Source organism: Salmo salar, chromosome ssa09, assembly GCF_905237065.1.
Source record: "Salmo salar chromosome ssa09, Ssal_v3.1, whole genome shotgun sequence".
NCBI lineage: Eukaryota > Metazoa > Chordata > Actinopteri > Salmoniformes > Salmonidae > Salmo > Salmo salar.
The window spans coordinates 81,831,249-81,856,659 of NC_059450.1; the positions used below are offsets into that span (position 1 = coordinate 81,831,249).

General features: G+C 42.3%; 1 protein-coding gene across 1 annotated transcript; it reads right to left on the bottom strand.

The window, feature by feature from the left end:
- Positions 1–1,371: 1,371 nt before the first annotated feature.
- enpp6 (ectonucleotide pyrophosphatase/phosphodiesterase 6) lies at positions 1,372–15,269 on the bottom strand. The gene is made up of 8 exons (XM_014212780.2): positions 14,966–15,269; positions 5,384–5,563; positions 4,975–5,086; positions 4,741–4,882; positions 4,306–4,485; positions 3,767–3,904; positions 3,368–3,494; positions 1,372–2,377 (listed from the first exon to the last, which is right to left on the bottom strand). Exons 1-8 carry the CDS (start codon positions 15,201–15,203, stop codon positions 2,172–2,174), a joined length of 1,323 nt encoding a protein of 440 aa, XP_014068255.1. The 5' UTR covers positions 15,204–15,269; the 3' UTR covers positions 1,372–2,171.
- Between the last annotated feature and the right edge of the window lie 10,142 nt (positions 15,270–25,411).

Consider the following 25,411-nt stretch of genomic DNA (forward strand, 5'->3'; position numbering starts at 1 on the left):
TCTGGGGCTGTTTTTCGTGGTTCAAGCTAGGCCCCTTAGTTCTAGTGAAGTGAAATCTTAACGCTACAGCATACAATGACATTCTAGATGATTCTGTGCTTCCAACTTTGTGGCAACAGTTCGGGGAAGGCCATTTCCTGTTTCAGCATGACAATACCCCGTGCACAAAGTGAAGTCCATACAGAAATGGTTTGTCGAGATCGGTGTGGAAGAACTTGACTGGCCTGCACAGAGCCCTGACCTCAACTCCATCGAAAACCTTTGGGATGAATTGGAATGCCGACTGCGAGCCAGGCCTAATCGCCCAACATCAGTGCCTGACCTCACTAATGCTCTTGTGGCTGAATGGAAGCAAGTCCCTACAGTAATGTTCCAACATCTAGTAGAAAGCCTTCCCAGAAGAGTGGAGGCTGTTATAGCAGCAAAGGGGGAACCAACTCCATATTAATGCCCATGATTTTGGAATGAGATGTTGGACGAACAGGTGTCCACATACTTTTGGTAATGTAGTGTAAACTCCTGCATGACCTTTGGCCCGTGTAGGTCATTGGATTTCATTCGGTCACTTTTATTGCTTTTGGACAGGTTCTGACAACTTCCAAATTATGTTTTTTTTATTTTCATTAATAGCATTTTGTCTATCATTGTTTTGTGTCATTCCAAGTTGAGTGAAGTCCCTCCAGTATTTTGTTACGCTGCCAGGAAAATACATCTCTGGAGCTTGGAAATGATATAATCACTACATCTTGGGTTTACTAAGAGTAGAGAGTGAATAATTGAATTAGTGCTCAGAGATTGTAACATAACCCAGTGATAACAGTGTGAGGGCCGACCAAAATCAACCACATCCTAACATATTTTGGCTTAATCGTAATATGATTAGCCTGCTTAATTGCTTACACATAACTTAAGAAGTTCTGAAGTAAAGTTCTACACGTTTTTCTCCGTATCAGAATTCTAGGCCTCAAACTGACAATCCAATCTTGAACTTGCTAGGCTGCTGAATTTCACTCTGTGTACCCAAAGTAGCAGATGTCTCACCATTCTCATTGTTCAATTGAAAGTTGTCTGTTTCATATCAACCAACGTCTGTAATGATTCATGTCTAGGCAATTCAGAATGACTATATAATGTTGAGACCTTTGAGCCATGCCTTTTAAAGCCATGCCCTACCCCCATGTTATTGGCCTTGGCTTTTTACCAGGCCTTCTGCATTTTCACATGACGACTTGAACCCCAAAGTATTAGAACATTTACTTTGACTGGCTTCTGGAAGTCTTCTCTTTTACCTTGTCAAAGTCAACTTGCTACTTCAAAATGACCACTTACAACAGCCTTAGACAGTATATTGTACAGTCCAGGAGACAAAAATCAGATTTTTTTCAAGGTTTTATTGATCAATCTAATTAGTAGAAACACCACAGAGCTTTTCCATGGAAGTCTGAAGATTTGCGGCAAAAAAACAAAGGTGACAATAAGTACAAAACTACGTTTACTTCATTACAATGCAGAGTTCTTCTAAAACTCATATTCAAACAATTATAAAAAAGACGTCATTCTTTCATCCAACCCTCCTTCACAGATACAATGATGAAGAGGACATTGATGCTGTAAGGAATTTACGGCGCTCATGTTAGCAGCAGCAAATCACCATAGAGATGATTGTGAACTAAGGTTGGTCCAGATTACTTATAAAATGTTTTGGTTTGCAAAGATAGTTTTTGGTTATATTATATAAACTGAAGGCACTGGTCAACCCATATTTAAATATCAAACCTGTGTAATCAATGTGTTTTGTACTTTGCACTGTCATGTTGAGAATAGGAAATGGTTTGGAAACCTGTGTTGGCTCAGGTGCCATGATAGGGTAGATTTCTGCCATTAGAACCATGTATTTATAGAGTTGGGCCATTGAGATTTCTGCATTTACATGACACCACAACGTTCTATTGCAGCCATGTTAGCTCCCCATTAACATTACATGGGGAATATTTAAACAATGCTATGTAACAAAATATCTAGGACTCAACTACATGGCTCTGCCCGTAGAATTAGGAATGAAAACACAAAATAATCATTTAATAGGATCTCCATGACTCTGCCTGCCATTATCAGAGCATTATAGAGCTATGTGGGTGTATGACATCACCCACTCTAGTGAATCTCTGGTTCTAAGCCTGCAGAGACAACACCAGGGCCAGTAGACCCAGAGCCCGGAGAGGACTAGGCCAGGCCAGGCCCACAGAGCCACTGAGAAGGTACTCCACCCGGGACCAGGAACCGTTGTTGGGCAGAGGCAGAATCCCCAGAGTCCTACACATCAGGTTATACACATCCACTGCTCTGATAGGGGCTGCACGCACATTCCTCTTAAAATCTGGAGGTAAGAAGACAATTTGTTGATTATTATACCTGTGGATGTATTATATCATGGCAAAGACAGTACAGCAGAGTAGAAATGATTTTCTGGGTCACTTCCAAAGTACATCAGTGTTATTTGAGGTGTTTGAATCATGGTAATGATAAGAGTCATAACAACCCTGATTGGAATATTAAAGTTCAATAAAGTTATAGGCAGTACAGCTCAGATCATGTTAATGATCACTACTTATGAGAGCGATGATGTAGTACACAGGCACTGTGTTTACTATATACAGTACACAGGGATCATATATGTGTGTATATATATATATATATATATATATATACACACACACACAGAACAAAAATATAAACGCAACATGTAGTGTTGGTCCCATGTTTCATGAGGTGAAATAAAAGATCCCAGAAATGTTCCTATGCACAAAAAGCTTACTTCTCTAACATTTTCTGCACACATTTGTTTACATCCTTGTTAGTGAGAATTTCTCCTTTGCCAAGATAATCCATCCACCTGACAGGTGTGGCATATCAAGAAGCTGATTAAACAGTATGATCATTATACAGATGCACCTTACGCTGGGAACAATAAAAGGCCACTATAAAATGTGCAGTTTTGTCACACAACACAATGCCTCAAATGTCTCAAGTTTTGCTGTGACTGCAGGAATGTCCAACAGAACTGTTGCCAGAAAATGTAATGTTAATTTCTCGACCATAAGACGTCGTTTTAGAGAATTTGGCAGTACATCCAACCAGCCTCACAACCACAGACCACGTGTAACCACACCAGCCCAGGACCTCCACATCGGTCTTCTTCACCTGTGGGATCGTCTGAGGAAGATTAGGGCCTAATGAATTTATTTCAATTGACTGATTGCCTTCTATGCAACTCAGTAATATCTTTGAAATTGTTGCATGTTGCATTTCTATTTTTGTTCAGTATAATTCTATGACTATAAAGGCCTACTGGTGAGACAGTTGTTACCTGGTCCCTGTGCTAAGAAGAAGCCCCTCATGTCCACAAACTCGTTGTCGTAGCCGTGCCAACCATGCTGCCATCCCTGCGGCTCTGGTGAACTGCTGTTCTGCCAGAAAGGCAGTTTGGACTTGCTCTGAAAACAGAGGCAGCCATGTCAGTACGTAATGGGTTAAAAGACAGTGGAATGAAGGTTAGCCTACTTGTTCCAGTGTTGCTCATTTGCTGTACATAATAGCACGCTAAGGAATTGTCCCAAATGGCACTCTATTCCCTATATAGTGCACTACTTTTGACCAGGGTCCATAGAGCTATAGTCAAAAGTAGTGCACTATATAGGGAATAGGGTGCCATTTGGAATGTAAACTAGGTATATCATCACTGTGATGTGATGTGTCAAAGCCTTACCTCTGTTATGAACCAGCCAGGGTCAGCCACCAGGGTCAGACTGGAGACAAACTTCCCCCCCTTGTAATGGAAGCGATCAGGGACCTGATTCCTCCTGTAGACATTCATATTCCGTACACTGCTCAGTGCTCTGTAGACCTGCCATCAACACAACTCAGATTCACTATACATTCTGTTCATGTTTTTCTCCCTGTTTTGCTCAGGGAGAGGTGTAGCTGCAAATTGCATACCACTGTACAGCGCAGTAAGTAACCCCATGGTAATGACATATGGAACCTTTGCCTGTAAATTTGGATACAGAAGTTATGGCTGGCTTGACTGAGGCCTTTCATATACATTGTTACGGTGCAAACGTTTTTGGAAATGTTTGTTTTTTGACAGGGAAGAGTATACAAGTGACTAAATGTGCCAACATGACATGTTTGTTTCTGTTTACAATGGTAGAGAGGAGAAATCAAGGTCGCATGTTTTTTTCAGTGTCTTGGCTGGGTTGAAAGACAATTGGCCTGTATGTATGACAGAAATGGAAATCAATGTACCTCCTCATATTTAGCTTGTTTTGGCCACAGACTGACGACAGGCCCCCGGTCCATCATCTTGACAACGTCAGACATGTTTATGTACGTCACAAGCTCAATGACTTTCTCCATCCACTTGATCTCTGTCATCCCATGGTCGGAGAACATGATGACGTTCAGCTCGTCACGCAGGTTCTTATCCTGAAATACAGCAAGGTGGTGGTGACCTGTTCAGATCAAAGTCCATGTCCCAAATGGCTCCCTATTCCCTATATAGTGCACTACTTTCGACCAAGGCCATCTGGTCACAATGTTCCGCTCAACATTCTGACCACAATCAGTAGGCTGTGTCTGTTACTTTGTACAAATCATTGTAGAATGGAAACATTTTCTGCTGGATTGAGTTGTTCATTTTTAGTCTCTTTTCAATGTTTGGAAAACAATATAGGGCCTAACCTTAATGTTTTGGTTTAGCACCTGGAAGGCGTTGTCCAGCCTCTGAACAGCATTCTTCACCTGAGAAGACATGGGGCCATAGTGATGCCCCTCTACGTCAATCTTCTCATAGTACACAGCAGCCATGTCTGCTCTGCCACTACTGATGAAGTAAACACATGCTTGATGTTATAACACAACAGAATGGCACTACATTCCAAACCTGGCTGATGCCAAAATACCTCAATTTCTTACCGTAAACCATCGAGAGCTCTTTCAATAGAATCTGTCAGATTTCTCTCTGTGGGATTGTAGACGTATTCCTCACAGAACGAAGGTCTCACACCCAGAATCTCCACCTCACAACCTGATAACGTGACAGTAGATAACAGGTGTCACATCACTGCTCACTGTACTTCTAGAATGTTCACGCTTGAGTTCATCTTAATGATCCAATTGGAATGAACATCAATGGAAAGCATTTCATTTGATTCCAGAATGTACAGCATCTGAATCCTGTGTTCTTTATATGACTGGTAGACAAAACATTTGAAATACTTGATTAACTATAATTATATCCAAAACAATGTAATACCACTGGGGGCCTTATTGTCTTTCTCTCCAAAGCTCTGATCATTCTGAAATGTGCCAGAATTGTCCTTACCGGGCCAATAGTACATGAAGACTTTCTTCCCGAGTTTCTGCATGGTTACCCAGATGGGCTCAGACCCGTCCCACCACATTGGCAGCCGACTGTCTGGGTTGATGCCGATTAGGAATTCCTTGAGAGAGCCCTGATCCCACATGTAATTCCCTGTCATTTGGTGCACTTCACAGTACCGGCCTGAAAACCCGGAAATTGCTTTTTTATTTCAGAAGTTAGATATGGACATAGATAAGACTTTTTATGGACAAAGACTCAAGGGAGAGTAGTGAGTTTGATGTGTGCCAGCTTTATAAGGACATTTGAGTATTTCTGGCCCAGCTACTTATTTTTATCCAGCTCGGTCCAAAAGGGTTCCTGTGACTGAAAACTGTTGTCTACAGATGTGTATCAGTTCTAAACCATCATTTAGATGTTAACTAAGTTGGTATCATGATCCCGGACATGAATACTGAATACTTTAGTTATTTTCATTAAACAACCCGTTGACCTGCAATTGAACTGTTCTGTATTTGTTAAGGGATATTGGGTCATGTTATGTTTGCCAGCTAACCCCCCAGTGCTTTAAACACAGCCAGCATTCACTAAATATGATGTATTGTGTAACGGCAGTCAGCCGGATGCTTTTTGGTCACAGAGCCTACACTCTTAGAAAAAATGGTTCCAAAATGGTTATTCGGTTGTCCCCATAGAAGAACCCTTTTTGGTTCCAGGTAAAACCCTTTTGGGATTCATGTAAAAACCCTTTTGGGGTTAATGTAAAACCCTTTTGGGGTTAATGTAAAACCCTTTTGGGGTTAATGTAAAACCCTTTTGGGGTTAATGTAAAACCCTTTTGGGATTCATGTAAAACCCTTTTGGGATTCATGTAACACCCTCTGTAGAAAGGGTTCTACCTGGAACCCAAAAGGATTCTACCTGCAACCAAAAATGGTTCTTCAAAGGGTTCTCCTATGCGGACAGCAGAAGAACCATTTAAGGTTCTAGTAGCACCTTTTTTTCTAAGAGTGTAGGTTAACTGGCTGAAACAGACCTTGCCTAGGACTGATATGATGCAATAAAACAACAAATGATTATCTCTGATGTCTTCATTCGTTAAAGTTGGTTTACTGCCGAGTTCAGTTCAATTGAAACAGTGAGCGAGTGCTTTCTCCCCCACCCTTACAAAACACACACAGACTCAAGATCATCCACACACACAGGCAGTGTCTCCTTCTCCCTTCCCCTAGCTGGCTCACACTATCCGGTATCACAACTCACAACACAAACAGAACAACTAACATAAAACACAACTACAGTCACAGTACTAACACAACTACAGGCACAGCACTAATACAACTACAGTCACAGCACTAATACAACTACAGTCACAGCACTAACACAACTACAGTCACAACACTAACACAACTACAGTCACAACACTAACACAACTACAGTCACAGCACTAACACAACTACAGTCACAGCACTAACACAACTACAGTCACAGCACTAACACAACTACAGTCACAGCACTAACACAACTACAGTCACAGCACTAATACAACTACAGTCACAGCACTAACACTACTACAGTCACAGCACTAACACAACTACAGTCACAGCACTAACACAACTACAGTCACAGCACTAATACAACTACAGTCACAACACTAACACAACTACAGTCACAGCACTAACACAGCTACAGTCACAGCACTAACACAACTACAGTCACAGCACTAACACAACTACAGTCACAGCACTAACACAACTACAGTCACAGCACTAACACAACTACAGTCACAGCACTAACACAACTACAGTCACAGCACTAACACAACTACAGTCACAGCACTAATACAACTACAGTCACAGCACTAACACAACTACAGTCACAGCACTAACACAACTACAGTCACAGCACTAATACAACTACAGTCACAGCACTAACACAACTACAGTCACAGCACTAACACAACTACAGTCACAGCACTAACACAACTACAGTCACAACTACAGTCACAACACTAACACTACTACAGTCACAGCACTACTACAGTCACAGCACTAACACAGTCACAACACTAACACAACTACAGTCACAACTACAGTCACAACACTAACACTACTACAGTCACAGCACTACTACAGTCACAGCACTAACACAGTCACAACACTAACACAACTACAGTCACAACACTAACACAACTACAGTCACAGTTCTAATACAACTACAGTCACAGTACTAACACAACTACAGTCACAGCACTAACACAACTACAGTCACAGCACTAACACAACTACAGTCACAGCACTAACACAACTACAGTCACAGCACTAACACAACTACAGTCACAGCACTAACACAACTACAGTCACCGCACTAACAACTACAGTCACAGCACTAATACAACTACAGTCACAGCACTAACACAACTACAGTCACCGCACTAACAACTACAGTCACAGCACTAATACAACTACAGTCACAGCACTAATACAACTACAGTCACTACTACAGTCACAGCACTAACACAGTCACAACACTAACACAACTACAGTCACAGCACTAACACAACTACAGTCACAGCACTAACACAACTACAGTCACAGTACTAACACAACTACAGTCACAGCACTAACACAACTACAGTCACCGCACTAACAACTACAGTCACAGCACTAACAACTACAGTCACAGCACTAACACAACTACAGTCACCGCACTAACAACTACAGTCACAGCACTAACACAACTACAGTCACAGCACTAATACAACTACAGTCACAGTACTAACACAACTACAGTCACAACACTAACACAACTACAGTCACAGTACTAATACAACTACAGTCACAGTACTAACACAACTACAGTCACAGCACTAACACAACTACAGTCACAGCACTAACACAACTACAGTCACAGCACTAACACAACTACAGTCACCGCACTAACAACTACAGTCACAGCACTAATACAACTACAGTCACAGCACTAATACAACTACAGTCACAGCACTAATACAACTACAGTCACTACTACAGTCACAGCACTAACACAGTCACAACACTAACACAACTACAGTCACAGCACTAACACAACTACAGTCACAGCACTAACACAACTACAGTCACAGTACTAACACAACTACAGTCACAGTACTAACACAACTACAGTCACAACTCATACACGACAACACGTTGAGCAAGGCCACATCTTTTATTTGAACAACCGTTCAGTACTGTCACTGCTGTTTGTAGAGGCGCTCCTGCAACTATGTGGTTCCTTATTAAAGTGACGCCAGGAATGTAGCTGGTATTTTGGAGCCACAGTTGGTTAGCAGAGTTACGACATTCAGAAACGACTCAAATAAATGCTCTGAATCCTTTTGGTAGCTCAGCGTCACAGCTCGGCCTAGAGTTTTTCCTCTGAGAAAAACAATAAAAACTGCAGCTGTGTTTTGTTAGCCGCCTGCAATAGTCTCTATGGACATCTGAGGTTCAGTTGAAATAGCACAGAGGGTGAAGGGGGCCAGTACAGGACCTTTATAAGGCTACTTATTTACTGTACATAGATGCTAGAAGGAACATATTTTTCCATTATTAAAGTTATTTACTGTAGCGTTTCAGGGGAAATAGACTATGCATGTACGAACTACACATTGACACATCCGCTTTGGACTGGATGTGTCAATGTGTAGTTCGTACATGCATAATCTATGAGCAGAATTACTGTCTAACCTCAATTAGGCATGAAATCCCTAGGTTGAAAGCGACTAATTACTGGAAGCTGTCCATCGCCATTTCCCCCCAGGTGGACCAGCCTCCTAGTAATTTGAGTTCCAACCAGTGGCGTGTATTCATGGATACCGAGCGTCCCCAAAACATGAACCAAGAACTAAATACAAAATGTGTTTTAGTGTATCTTTCATCTCTCTGTGTTTCATACTTTTCCTTCAATTTGCAAGAGGCTGAATGTATCTCACCGGAGAAAGAATCCGAGCAAGTGAAACAGCGCCACTCGGTCTCAATATGTATAGCCCATCTACCTGATGCTGTCTGGTCAAAAAGAGTATGACATTAATGCTGCCCGTAGCATTGAATGCAAGGGAAGCCAGCAAGCATTTGGACTCCCTTTAAATTTGTATATTTTTTAAATAATAGCCAATCAGTGTTGAGCTAAACTGAGTGAGCTCAACTGTGATTGGTCCTAGCGCACCCAAAAAAAGTGTCAAAGGAAGCCAGATAGGATTTGGCTTCTCACCAATCACATCAAAAGCCAAATGTCATTGACAAACATTCTTTATTGTTGCATCTCCTTGTGTCGTTGTCCTCCAGTGGCTAGCTAGCTAAATTGGCCCTTTCCTAAATTAACCATGGATGGAGATAGAATTAAGTAAAACCACAAGTCCAAATCCCTATGTAGGCTACTAGTCAAGGATCACAATGGCGATCCAACCATGAATTCATACATTGTAGTGCCCCTAGCCTGAGAGGATGGAAGTTCAGTATGTAGCTAGATGTAGAAGGCTAATGTTAACTAGCTGGCCCGGTGCATTGTTGCCCATGAATAGAAATTAGGCTAGGGAGCAAGCATTTTAGCCAGGTAGCCTAGGACAACAAAAACGAATGTGGAATGTTTGAGTCATGGTACGTTTCGGCAACATGAAAGAGAGGCGGATGGATTTCGCGTTTCTCTACAAGTAGGGTGAGTCAACATGTTTTTTCTACTTGCATGCCCGCACACGCCCACGAAGGCACACTCACAGAAACCATCATAGGAGATTAGATGATGTTGAAATGTTGATGTTGAAATGGTGCTGGAATAGTGGAGGCAGCTCCTGTTTTCTTTGTGACTTGCTGTAACTCTCTGTGTTTCCAAATCAATAGTTGTTAAGTAGTCCGAAAATGTTGGAATCATTACCTTGCTTGACAATACTGTAGGTCATGTAACTGTTTGTTAAATGTAATATGCTTTGTAGACAGATGTTGCTCTACGTTTTTGTGATGAAACAAAGGTGTGGTTGAATTTATTCTGCCACTGTCTTCTTGTCTCGGCCTTAGGCCTATATATCACGGTGTCAAGGCATATGAACTAACAGGTTATAGAGCAAACTAAGCAATTGTGACAACACAAAGGTTGTAATATGGCATTTTTTCCTGGCTTGGCTACCCCAGTGATTTTACCCACGCACCACCACTGGTTCCTCGCCATTTGAGTGACAGCTAGCAAGATGCACACACAGCAGAGCGAGAGAAAGAGAGCAATGACGTGGCACACATATCTGCACATGTGACGTAGTACGCAATTTCCGGGGTGACTGGAGGGCCCTGTGTCAGATGCCCGGGGTGACTGGAGGGCCCTGTGTCAGATGCCCGGGGTGACTGGAGGGCCCTGTGTCATATGCCCGGGGTGACTGGAGGGCCCTGTGTCAGATGCCCGGGGTGACTGGAGGGCCCTGTGTCAGATACCCGGGGTGACTGGAGGGCCCTGTTTCAGATGCCCGGGGTGACTGGAGGGCCCTGTGTCAGATGCCCGGGGTGACTGGAGGGCCCTGTGTCAGATGCCCGGGGTGACTGGAGGGCCCTGTGTCAGATGCCCGGGGTGACTGGAGGGCCCTGTGTCAGATGCCCGGGGTGACTGGAGGGCCCTGTGTCTGATGCCCGGGGTGACTGGAGGGCCCTGTGTCAGATGCCCGGGGTGACTGGAGGGCCCTGTGTCAGATGCCCGGGGTAACTGGAAGGCCCTGTGTCTGATGCCCGGGGTGACTGGAGGGCCCTGTGTCAGATGCTCGGGGTGACTGGAGTGCCCTGTATCAGATTGGCCTTTGTCAGCCCGTACACAAAATGATGGTCGTTGCCTGAGCCATGGCTTTGTTGAGGGGAATGTGCTCTACCAAAACAACTTACATCAGCAAATCATCCACAAAGTGATCCGGTGATTGGGAGGGATTTGACAGAATCTGTTGTCTTTGGGGCTTTACTGCTCTTCCCTCTGCTCTCTCTCTGCCAGGGGTTCAGCCTGGAGTGGAGATAGCCTACAGCCGCTGACTGAGGAGCCATACAGCCCAGGGCTGTTATCACTGAAGTACTACCTACATCTCTTGTTATGTCACTACTACACTGTCATTGATGGTGTCGTTCACTGCCAGGACTCTGAAGAGGTCCAGTATTTGGCTGAGAGAACGGTTCAGGTGTAAAGCAGTATGTGTTGTTAGGTATATGAGAGAACTGTTCAGGTGTAAAGCAGTGCGTGTTAGGTATATGAGAGAACTGTTCAGGTGTAAAGCAGTGTGTGTTGTTAGGTATATGAGAGAACTGTTCAGGTGTAAAGCAGTGTGTGTTGTTAGGTATATGAGAGAACTGTTCAGGTGTAAAGCAGTGTGTGTTAGGTATATGAGAGAACTGTTCAGGTGTAAAGCAGTGTGTGTTAGGTATATGAGAGAACTGTTCAGGTGTAAAGCAGTGTGTGTTAGGTATATGAGAGAACTGTTCAGGTGTAAAGCAGTGTGTGTTGTTAGGTATATGAGAGAACTGTTCAGGTGTAAAGCAGTGTGTGTTGTTAGGTATATGAGAGAACTGATTAGGTGTAAAGCAGTGTGTTGTTAAGTACACTACCATTCAAAAGTTTGGGGTCACTTAGAAATGTCCTTGTTTTTTAAAGAAAAGCTCATTTTTTATCTATTAAAATAACATAAAATTGATCAGAAATACAGTGTAGACGTCGTTAATGTTGTAAATGAGTATTGTAACTGGAAACGCCCCTCTCCCTCCTGGCAACCACACTGTCTCTATTGTGCCATTTACGTATGTTATGAGTGAAAACAAGGGACAACCAGAGCCATGTATCTAGAGCGTTGGGCCAATGAGGTTTCTACATTATGGTGCATTCACATGACACGACAACGTTCTATGGCAGCCATGTTAGCGCCCCATTAACATTACATGGGGAATATTTAAAACAATGCTGTCACGGAATGTCTAGAATTAGAACAATATTCAAAATTCTAAAAGTTGGCCTCTCTCTTTAAATGTATACAGTTGAAGTCGGAAGTTTACATACACATAGGTTGGAGTCATTAAAAGTCGTTGTTCAACCACTCCACAAATTTCTTGTTAACAAACTATAGTTTTGGCAAGTCGGTTAGGACATCTACTTTGTGCATGACACAAGTAATTTTTCCAACAATTGTTTACAGACAGATTATTTCACTATCACAATTCCAGTGGGTCAGAAGTTTACATACACTAAGTTGACTGTGCCTTTAAACAGCTCAGAAAATTCCAGAAAATGATGTCATGGCTTTAGAAGCTTCTGATAGGCTAATTGACATCATTTGAGTCAATTGGAGGTGTACCTGTGGATGTATTTCAAGGCCTATTTTCAAACTCAGTGCCTCTGCTTGACATCATGGGAAAATCCAAATAAATCAGCCAAGACCTCAGAAAAACAATTGTAGAACTTCACAAGTCTGGTTCTTCCTTGGGAGCAATTTCCAAACGCCTGAAGGTACCATGTTCATCTGTACAAACAATAGTATGTAAGTATAAACACCATGGGACCACGCGGCCGCTCAGGAAGGAGACGTGTTCTGTCTCCTAGAGATTAACGTACTTTGGTGCGAAAAGTGCAAATCAATCCCAGAACAACAGCAAAGGACCATGTGAAGATGCTGGAGGAAACAGGTACAAAAATATCTATATCCACAGTAAAACGAGTCCTATATCGACATAACCTGAAAGGCCGCTCAGCAAGGAAGAAGCCACTGCTCCAAAAATCGGCATTAAAAAAAGCCAGATGACGGTTTGCAACTGCACATGGGGACATAGATTGTGCTTTTTGGAGAAATGTCCTCTGGTCTGATGAAACAAAAACTGAACTGTTTAGCCATAATGACCATCGTTATGTTTGGAGGAAAAAGGGGGAGGCTTGCAAGCCGAAGAACACCATCCCAATCGTGAAGAACAGGGGTGGCAGCATCATGTTGTGGGGGTGCTTTGCTGCAGGAGGGACTGGTGCACTTCACAAAATAGAAAGCATCATGAGGAAAGGAAAATTATGTGGATATATTGAAGCAACATCTCAAGATATCAGTCAGGAAGTTAAAGCTTGGTCGCAAATGGGACTTCCAAACGGACAATGACCCCAAGCATACTTCCAAAGTTGTGGCAAAATGGCTTAAGGACAAAGTCAAGGTATTGGAGTGGCCATCACAAAGCCCTGACCTCAAACCTATAGAAAATGTGTGGGCAGACCTGAAAAAGCATGTGCGAATTTTTACTAGGATTAAATGTCAGGAATTGTGAAAAACTGAGTTTAACTGTATTTGACTAAGGTGTATGTAAACTTACGACTTCAACTGTAGCTCTGGGGACAACTAGTTCAAGTTTAACTAACCCAAAGCAACGTTTACGGTTTGCCACAGAACACAATCCGTCAGTTTCATTAATACAGTAACAACAACCATACGATACATACACTACCGTTCAAAAGTTTAGGGTCACTTAGAAATGTCCTTGTTTTTTAAAGAAAAGCACATTTTTTTGTCCCTTAAAATAACAAATTGATCAGAAATACAATGTAGACATTGTTAATGTTGTAAATGAGTATTGTAGCTGAGCTATATATTTAAAGAGAGACCAACTTTTAGAATTTTGAATATTGTTCTAATTCTAGACATTCCGTGACATAGCATTGTTTTATAGATGTACTATTGTAAAGTGGTTGTTCCACTGGATATCATAAGGTGAATGCACCAATTTGTAAGTCGCTCTGGATAAGAGCGTCTGCTAAATGATGTAAATGTTTTAAATATTCCCCATGTAATGTTAATGGGGCGCTAACATGGCTGCCATAGAACGTTGTCGTGTCATGTGAATGCACCATAATGCAGAAACCTCATTGGCCCAACTCTCTAGATACATGGCTCTGGTTGTCCCTTGTTTTCACTCATAACATACGTAAATGGCACAATAGAGACAGTGTGGTTGCCAGGAGGGAGAGGGGCGTGGGGCTCTGTTACTGATGAGGCTGAGTCCTACTGCTTGAGGACAAGGACTGATGTGCCAGGCTCCTGTCCATCAATGGATGTATTATACATCCATCACTGAATTAAGCTACTAGCAATGTCTACACAAGGATTTTAGAGTATGGCCTACTTATGAAATGTTATCTGCGTTCCATTCCATGGTGTACAGTTTCCTTTAAGTAATTGTTGGGTTGCTCATTTGTCAACGTAAGTTAGAAAATCATTCATTACCAATGTGTCATTCTGTAACAATATTGGTGAGCATGATTGACCAATTTCTTGGTATTTCAGTGTTACCACAGAGTACAAAGGCTACTTTACAACTTTGTACATAAACATGAAAGTTTAAACTCCACTGTCACTATTTCCTATTTGTTCAGGCAAGCAATAAAAGGTTCAAATGGATTGCACCTGTGAACTTATTTATTCACACTGTATGTCCAAGATAACAAATAAATGTTCTTAATCTTATTTGGTGATCAATCATGGTCAACGTTTTGTAGCCTAATCTATATTTTTTCACAGCTGTAACTTTGAGGCACAGTCAGTCAAAGGTAAAATCATCTCACCTGTCATGAGTGAGTAGTAATTGGGGTATGAAAGGCTGGGGAAATCGGGGGTCATATAATCCACTTTGACCCCATTATCCATAATCTCTTTAAACCCAGGCAAGTTTTGCAGATCGTCCATGTAATCATATCGAAAACCATCGATGAGGAACACCAGAAGTTTGCGGCTGGCGAAGCAGGATCCCGACAAAAGCACTGCAAGAATGGCGATAGCGCACGCCAGGCTCAGTCTGGACATGATGGCTCGTTACGGTCCACTGATACGCACATGTAACTGTACTGAACGATGCGAGCAGGGGCAGGGGCCCCAATATGAGTAGGGGCGGGGCTAATGGCATTGTTAAAGGGCTAAGCCTACTGCAGTTTGAGAATGAAAGTCCATGCGCTCAGACTCACTCTAAGGAAAAATACTTCACGTTAAGGCTATTCTTTATTTTGTTAAATAAATATTTAGTAAGGGCCTAGGCCTATGTGATTTTTCTATTTAATAATTTGTGATATTCTTAATAATTTCTACAATGGAAAATTAAAGTGACACCCTAAAGCCCACTGTAACATATGGAGCAAGTGTCGTATTTAATATCCACAAAGCATTTTTACTCTAAACCCGCAATATCAAAAATGACCAGCAGAGTGTACTCTTCTCATATATTTGTCCAAGGGAACACTTGATCAACACGTTATACAACACGTGGGTCTAATTCTGAATGATGATTGGTTAAAACCGCATTCCAGCCTGCTTCTATTCCACAAATTACTACGGGCTAAATCTAATTTAAAATACCTATTTACTCTGTTCCATCTGACTGTGCAATCCATTGTCTCATCAGCCTAGCCAGGCACGTTATAAACTTCATCTCCACTATAAAAAGCATCTAGACATTTTTGGGGGACTAACATTTAGTTTTCAACAGCAAAGATTTGTATACACCTTGCTGTCAAGGACACCGTTGTCCAGAGGAGCTAGCCAACAACACAACTAACACAATCACTTCAAACGGAAGCTGGAAAGACTGCAAACTAGCTGCACATTGTTTCGTTTGACCTTTTTTCAATTGACATTAATTTGTAAATATCCATTAAAATTATGCAAGCTGATTCATGATTTCGACTGGATGGGAAACGCTGGCTGCCTGTCTGTCTCATCCCGACACTTTCATTACTATGGGACAGATGGAGATCGAATTTAAATATTGTAACAATGTTGCAAAATGTCGGAGAGACAGACAGCGAGCACATTTTCTATGCGAGGTGAAATCGTGCCTCATTAGCTTATTGGTATTGATGTATCCAAATAAATGTCACTAGAAAACAGCTTAAACAAATGCAAATGCAGCTACTTTGCTGTTAATCAGTCTGCACGATTTGATGTGACTGTAAATTAGCTCTAGTTGGCTAGCTAGCGAGCAAGTGATAAGAACGTTGCCAGCCAGTATGGCAATATAACATATAGAGGAACTACTGGGTCGCGTCCATAGATACAGAACAAAAAGACTTAAAGACTGGGCCGCATCTCTAGCAACTGAACCGATAGAAGGAACGACCAGCAGGATTGGGTAGCAACCCTAGATTTGTGTCGGAACTATATCTTGTGCGGTGGCAATTTTAGGATGTAAATCTTGGTGGGCAAAGAACACAACACTAAACAATACATTTAATTGCACTCTAACGGTGACAAACCGTTAGAGTAGGCCCACAACCTGTTAGGGCCTACATAAAGCTGTCTGAACAGCAGAGTCCCAAACAGCAGTCCCAACACCTTACCACTGCTACACTTGGCTATCAGCGGAGCCTTGTCTGGCAGCGAAACAGTTCATTCAGCCTAATTTGCTGCCTTTAAAAAAAACATAGCTGAAATGTCTGACTTACTTAAACAAATGTGGTTTCTACTGACAATTGAGATGTACAAACTATGGCATAAGGGGACGACAAGCGGATAAGAGGCAATCCGTAATTTTGATTAAGACATTAATGAGTGAGCTAGGACATATAATTATTTGTTCAGCACTTTTGAAATGTACAGCGACAGAATTCAGAACATGGGCCGTTCTTACAGTGTTCTCCCTGTACACCAAGTCAGAACCGTAGGATAAAAACAGGGGGCATTTAAGCAGACAATGAAAGCTCTTACAATATTCGATGATTACATTTCTCTAAAACAGGTTATAGGCTACATGTGCACCACTAATTCAGAACAGTAGGCGAAATTAAGAAGGGAAAATAGACCAAATTATTAGGGTGAGGCACATGGGTTACTAACAGTTTACTGCACAACATACACTTAGTATTACTTTCTTAGCTACAGTATACATATCTCCCTGGCATATTACATAATTTATGCAGCAGCATACTACATTTTTGGACACCTTGTTGTGCTGTGCTCACTTGAACAGGAAGAAGGTGCAGCAGTCCTTCGTGGGCAAATTTTGTCAAACTTTGTCATCATAGTCTGGTATTCTCTGGATTTATGGTGCTTTCAAGACAACTGACAACTCTGAAAAAAAACAAGGTTGAATCATGATGACATCAGTGATCTTCAGGTCGTATCTCTAGAAAGAGGCCAGAGTTCCCGATATACAATTCCGAGTTGGGTGACCGTTCTAAGCGTATTTTCCCAGTCAGAGCTTGTCCGTCCCCCCCCCCCCCCCGAGTTCCCAGTTGTCTTTAACTCACTGAAGTCAGATTTCCCAGTTCCAAGTTAACAGTTGTTTTGAGCGCTGCAGAAGTCATGCTGGATTGACAGCATGGCCAATGTTGAATGTTTAGCATTTTAAACTTGGAAAAAGAGACCCTTAAACCCAGAATTGGGACCACACATCCACTCCACTGAATAGCAGGCTAGGGATTGCTTTTCAATCCCTGAAGTTAGCCACTCATTCCTTCCAAACCACCCCTTGTTGAATTGCGATTTACAACTTGTTGTGTAATGTTTATGTCTAATGACCTATGAGCACCGACACGTTTTATGTATAATTTCTCTTCATAATTTCTCTTCATATGACAAGGATTAAAAAGGATTTGCCAGTAGATTGTCAACTTGGTTCATGATGATGACTGCTAGCTAAGATTTTGAAAGTATTTTTATTTTTTATTTTATTTATTTCACCTTTATTTAAACCAGGTAGGCAAGTTGAGAACAAGTTCTCATTTACAATTGCGACCTGGCCAAGATAAAGCAAAGCAGTTCGACAACATACAAAAACAGAGTTACACATGGAGTAAAACAAACATACAGTAAATAATACAGTAGAAAAATAAGTCTATATACAATGTGAGCAAATGAGGTGAGATAAGGGAGGTAAAGGCAATAAATAGGCCATGGTGGCGAAGTAAATACAATATAGCAAGTAAAACACTGGAATGGTAGATTTGTAGTAGAAGAAAGTGCAAAGTAGAAATAAATAATGGGGTGCAAAGGAGCAAAATAAATACAGTAGAGGAAGAGGTAGTTGTTTGGGCTAAATTATAGATGGGCTATGTACAGGTGCAGTGATCTGAGAGCTGCTCTGACAGCTGGTGCTTAAAGCTAGTGAGGGAGGTAAGAGTCTCCAGTTTCAGAGATTTTTGTAGTTCGTTCCAGTCATTGGCAGCAGAGAACTGGAAGGAGAGACAGCCAAAGGAGGAATTGGCTTTGGGGGTGACCAGAGAGATATACCTGCTGGAGCACATGCTACAGGTGGGTGCTGCTATGGTGACCAGTGAGCAGAGATAAGGGGGGACTTTACCTAGCAGGGTCTTGTAGATGACCTGGAGCCAGTGGGTTTGGCGACGATTATGAAGCGAAGGCCAGCCAACGAGAGCGTACAGGTCGCAGTGGTGGGTAGTATATGGGGCTTTGGTGACAAAACGGATGGCACTGTGATAGACTGCATCCAGTTTGTTGAGTAGGGTATTGGAGGCTATTTTGTAAATGACATCGCCGAAGTCGAGGATCGGTAGGATGGCCAGTTTTACGAGGGTATGTTTGCCAGCATGAGTGAAGGATGCTTTGTTGCGAAATAGGAAGCCAATTCTAGATTTAATTTTGGATTGGAGATGCTTAATGTGAGTCTAGAAGGAGAGTTTACAGTCTAACCAGACACCTAGGTATTTGTAGTTGTCCACATATTCTAAGTCAGAACCGTCCAGAGTAGTGACGCTGGACGGGCGGGCAGGTGCAGGCAGCGATCGGTTGAAGAGCATGCATTTAGTTTTACTTGTATTTAGGAGCAGTTGGAGGCCACGGAAGGAGAGTTGTAATGGCATTGAAGCTCGTCTGGAGGGTTGTTAACACAGTGTCCAAAGAAGGGCCAGAAGTATACAGAATGGTGTTGATGTAATCAGTCCAATCATTGCTACTGTAGATATGTGATTTGATGTAATTGTATCTGTGGCCAATGACCTTGAGCCTTCTTGGATAGGCACTTCTAATGTAACTATATGGCAGCACCCAAGGGGCTTTATTTTTCGAGCTCTGCCCGTAGATTTGGCAGTGACATAGTGTCCCCATGAGTGACAGAACACTGGGACAATCACGGCGCAATTAGAGAACATTACCAACCCCTACGCTACGCATTTTCTGCTGGCTGGCCCACAACCACAGCAAGAACAGAGCTAGGCTGAAACACCTGCATTTTGGAGCTGCCTTACTCAAGAAAGCAAAAAAATAGACCATGTTTGTATGGACGGTTTATTAACTCAATGATTTTTAACTTTTTTTCCCCTTTCTTTTTTTTATACATTGTTTGCAAACTGATATGTGACACATATTAATGCCAAAATAACATGCCAAACTGGCAATCCCCTCAAAGTTTATTTTTATTTCTTTATTTGCAAAGAATGTGGGGCTGCCATGAATGACGGGTCACCACTGATCTTGTGGAAGGATGAAATAGTATGAATAAATTCAAAGTAACGTTTTTAATGAAAATATGTCTATCATTATTTGAATATGTTGGTAACCCCTTGTATAAAAGTGATAATGCCGTCAAAGCCGGTGTTTGGAGGATACAGCCCGAGACAAACATAGGTGCTGCTTCTTGGGGATTATCACTTAAGTAGTACACTCTTAGAAAAAAAAAGGTTATTTGGCTGTCCCCATAGGATAACACATTTTGGTACCAGGTAGAACCCTTTTTGGTTCGAGGTAGAAAGAACCGTTGTAGAAACCTCTGTGAAAAGGGTTTTACACAGGGGTGAAAGTAAGGCGGTACTGTAGGTCCGGTACTGTGTCCCGGCGAAATTAATAGTGGGGGTACACCGTATGGGTAAAACGTGAGCATATCACAATTAATACAACATGCCCAAAAAAACTATAGGCTATTATACCATTATTAACATTACTGCATGTCATGACAATTGTGCGAATTGACTGGAAACCGGGTGCTATATGATCCAAATTGCGTTGTGGTTTGAGGAGAACACAACATTTTTTCAAGGGGGAGATGAGTAGCCGAGAAGCTTGTGGACAAGGCGGAGATGAGTGGCCGAGACCGAGGCGCGCCTGGCCTACAGTGGAGATGAGTGGCCGAGACGCGCCTGGACAACAGTGGAGATGAGTGGCCGAGACCGAGGCGCGCATGGACAACAGTGGATGAATCAATTCAGGCTACAAGTGGAGGCCTAATGACAATAGCAGAACGTCATTACAATACACCAGGTGTTTTATAACTGCACTCTAAAAAGAAAAGGTTCCTGGAGTATCCTTTAGGGGGTTCTTCAAATTGAAACGCTGGGGAAACCCCTATAAGTTATTTGAAGAACCCCTTTTAATGGATCCTCAAAGCATCTTTTGAAGAACCTTCTGGGGTTCTTTTGTGAACTATCCCCCCTCCCCTATTATTATTTTTAATAATACACATGACAATAACACAATACTTGAGTTGTCAGTCCTCGGGCTCCTGAGTGGCGCAGTGGTCTAAAGCACTACAGACACCTTGGTTCGAGTCCAGGCTGTATCACAACCGGCCGTGATAGGACGGCGATGTCCGGTCGTCCGGGTTTGGCCGGTGTAGGCCGTCATTGTAAATAAGAATTTGTTCTTAACTGACTTGCCTAGTTAAATAAATAAAGTTACGATTTTAATGGCAAAACAGAATTTAAAAAAAACTCAAAATATGGAGGTAAACTACCAGCAGATCCCCAAGTCCAATGGGTATATCCACTGGTGTGGTGACGTTAATGTGTTGATGTTCTCCATAACCAGAATGATTTTGCAGTGCATGGTGATCGAACAGGTTTCCTGTTATATTCAGAGGTGTAGGAAGTGTTAAGTCTGTGAATCCCAAAAATATAAATTTTACAGATGTTTTTAGTTTGTACTTTTACCCCTAATTTCGTGATATCCAATTGGTAGTTAGTCTTGTCCCATCGCCTCAACTCCCATAGACTCGGGAGAGGTGAAGGTCGAGAGCCATGCATCCTCCGAAACATGACCCTGCCAAGCCGCAATGCTTCTTGACACACTGCTCGCTTAACCCGGAAGCCAGCTGCACCAACGTGTGGGAGGAAACACCGTACAACTGGCACCGCAGTCAGCTTGCAGGCGCCGGGCCCACCACAAGGAGTAGCTAGAGAGCAATTGGACATGGATATCCCGGCCAGCACAAACACCAACCCGGACAACGCTAGGCCAAACATGCACCGCCTCATGGGTCTCCAGGTCATGGCTGGCTGTGACAGCCTGGGATTGAACCCAGGGCTATAGTGACACCTCAAGCACTGCGATGCGGTGCATTAGACCGCTGCCCCACTCAGGAGGCCATTTATACAGATGTTTAACAAAACATGCACACAACAGTATTCATACCTTGGTTTTTGTTGTAAATGAAAAACTGTTTTGATAATGGTTTCATACACATACCTTGTCCATAATGTAGAGGCCTATGGGATTTTCATTGAAGAGGTAAGGGAGGGTGGTACATGTGATCTGCATAACATACCAATTGACATACCTTTGTATGCCTCCTCATCTGTATACCTGCAGACACAGACACAAAACATCTGCACCCAATACATCTGCATTCAACATATTCTTGTAGCATACTGTCACAAAAAATGTCGTACTCGTCGGCGAATATGTCGCATGGGAGAGAGAAGGACCAAGGCGCAGCGGGATTGTGGACACTCATGTTTATTACTGACAAAACATGTAAGGCATCCACTTGAAAAACAACACTAGACAGTACTCACGCCATGGACAGTCTTGCAGGCTATACAAAACGCAGTGCAAAAATCAACCACCCACAACCCCAAAGAAAAACACACACACCTATATAGGACTTCCAATCAAAGGCAACTCAACACACCTGCCTTCAATTGGAAGTCCCAATCACCAACACAACATTTAACAAACACAAACCACCTGCCACATCCTGACCAAGACTAACACAATTACGCCCTCTGCTGGTCAGGACGTGACACATACATATTCTTATAGCATACATATTCTTATATTCTTCTGTTTTACAAAGATTTGCACAAATATGAAAAGATAGCGGTCTCATCCTAAAACAATACCAATTTAGATCATATAAGGGACAAACCTTACCTTAAATTGAGGCGATCTTTACATTGTTCAGTTAAGTGCCTACACCTGCTGTCCTTTCAATTCCATATGTTTCAGTTGGGCAGTTCCAGCAAGAACCCCCACCAACTAAGGAGGTTCCTCGACGAACCCCTCCTTTGGGGGGAATTTTCACTGCCAAAAACCAAAGGGTTCTTCAAATGACTTTGTTGAACCCCAACTTGTTTATAGTGTGATTCCATTCATCAAATTGCGGGTGCACTGAGCACTGTTGTGTTTGGATGCTGAAATGATTTTGTGAGTGAAAGAATGTGCGTCGGTAGCCTACAGGAGTGCCTCTGTTAAGTGACTGACTGACAATCAGTTGAAAACATCATGACTGATTATGTTTTTGCCACATTAAAAAGGCATAGGCGGCGTGGCCATAAGGATAGGGGAAGCTAAGTTGTCCTTAAAAGTAATTGAATTAAATTGCCAAAATTATATAGCCTAATTAGCGTACTCCTATCTATACAGGAATAAATGCAATCATTCAAAACAGGCTACTACACCAGAAAGCATGATTTGGCCACGGCTTCTTTTTTTTCACTGGATTGTTTTAAATCGCATAGCCCACAGTCAGTCTGAAGGGACCGTAATATGGGCAGCGCGCGCAGGAAATAACAAATAGATTAGTGGTCGCCAACTGGTCGATCCCCAAACATTTCTGTAGAAAAGCCAACGATACAGACAACGGCTTGCGCTCCTTTTTTTCGTGGTGCACTTGATTCAGAAGCCCCGCGCACCGGGTAGGCAAAAAGTTCCCATTTTTAACCGTTTAATTTGTCTGAAAAGACAAACTCCGCTTACCTGCCAGACCGGGAGATCTGTGGCTAAATCAAGTGTGCCTACTGTCCTGGTCAATCAGATAGCTCAAATCACCGTGCCTCCATCTTCCACTAGCCTGGCCATAGCAAAGTTTGATACTAGCCTACGTGCGACTAATAACATTTAAACCCATGACCAGAGAGAGAGACTGTCAAAGAATACAGCAAAGAGCTGCGGTTTTTATTACCGATTTCATGCCTAAATTATATTCAGTACTGTCAACACTGTTTTTATTAACCACTATTACAAAACGTAAAACGCGCTTCTCTCTACTTCCACTCTCAGTGCAATTAATGAGTGGCCAAGTGTATCGATAGACCTGTTTTTATTATTATTAGCAGCTCGTCTTGTCTATTTTAATATCAAGGAGTATTTCACTTTCTCTTGTCATAGGAACAACATGAATTTCTCACTGAGGCAGATGCAGTGCGACTCGAGTTTCGTCATCAGGTGGAAGACTGTACCCTCTCTGGTCAGTCTCACTGGAGGAAAGAGCAGGAACGGTGGACGGCGGAAACTCTGCTGCGACTAATACAGTGTTCAATACAACTGCGTACTCGGTGTTATCGTTTGGAACCGGTCATCCAACTCGGAACTCGAGCATCTTTCTAGAGCTCCGACTTCCCGACCTGGAGTTCACTGACTTCATTATTTGACCTTGTTTTTTTCGAGTTCCCATTTGACGTGAAAGCACCATGACCATCAGATGCAGGGACCATCAGTCTCGTAAAAAAATGATTTGCTAATTATTTCAATTTATGCTGAGCTGTGCCTCGCAAGTGCTACACCAACTTAATTTCTTTTTATTTAACCTTTTTAACTAGGTAAGTCAGTTAAGAACATATTCTTATTCACAATGACGGCCTACCAAAAGGCCTGCGGGGACGAGAGCTGGGATTAACAAAAATAAAATAAAAATATAGGACAAAACACATCACGACAAGAGTGACAACACTACATAGAGACGTAAGACAACAACATAGCAAGGCAGCAACACAAGATGGTACACACATTATTGGGCACAGACGAAGGGCAATAAGGTAGAGACAAAAATACATCACGCAAAACTGTCAGTAAGTGTCCATGATTGAGTATTTGAATGAAGAGACTGAGATAAAACTGTCCAGTTTGAGTGTTTTTTGTAGCTCGTTCCAGTCGCTAGCTGCAGCGAAAAGCTCCCTCAAGCACTTTCAGAATGTGACTGGCAGAACGGGTGTTGTATGTGTCTCAGATAGGAGGGGGGAGTGAGGCCTAAGAGGGTTTTTATAAATAAGCATCAACAAGTGGGTCTTGCGACGGGTGTACAGAGATGAAAGAGGACCTATTACGATAGAGGAAACCAAGTCTAGATTTAACTTTAGCCTGCAGCTTTGATATGTGCTGAAAGAAGGACAGTGTACCGTCTAGCCATACTCCCAAGTACTTGTATGAGGTGACTACCTCAATCTCTCAACCCTCAGAGGTAGTAATCATACCTGTGGGGAGAGGGTCATTCTTCTTACCAAACCACATGACCTTTGTTTTGGAGGTGTTCAGAACAAGTTTAAGGGCAGAGAAAGCTAGACTAATAAAGCTTTGTTGTAGAGCGTTTAACACAACATCTGGGGAGAGGCCAGCTGAGTATAATTATTATTCGATTTTTTATTTAACCTTTAACTAGGCAAGTCAGTTAAAAACAAATTTGTATTTACAACAGCTTACACTGGCCAAACCCAGACGACCCAGCCCTATGGGACTCCCAATCACGTCCGGTTGTGATACAGCCTAGATCTGAACCAGGGTGTCTGTAGTGACGCCTCTAGCACTGAGATTAAAAATAAATAAATGTATTTAACCTTTATTTAACTCGACAAGTCAGTTTAGAACAACTTCTTATTTACAATTACGGCCTACCAAAAGGCAAAAGGCCTTTTGGTAAAAACAATTAAATAATATAAATATAGGACAAAACACACATCATGACAAGAGAGACAACGCAACACTACATAAAGAGAGACCTAAGACAACAACATAGCAAGGCAGCAACACATGACAACACAGCATGGTAGCAACACAACATGATAACAACATGGTAG

Bases quoted from the DNA above. Each gene is read 5' to 3' on its own strand.
- enpp6 (XM_014212780.2), bottom strand. From the start codon at position 15,203: ATGTCCAGACTGAGCCTGGCGTGCGCTATCGCCATTCTTGCAGTGCTT. The intron at 5,087-5,383 runs GTAAGGACAATT...TCACGTTATCAG, and splicing joins CTTCATGTACTATTGGCCCG to GTTGTGAGGTGGAGATTCTG. The intron at 2,378-3,367 runs GTAACAACTGTC...TCTTACCTCCAG, and splicing joins CTTCTTAGCACAGGGACCAG to ATTTTAAGAGGAATGTGCGT.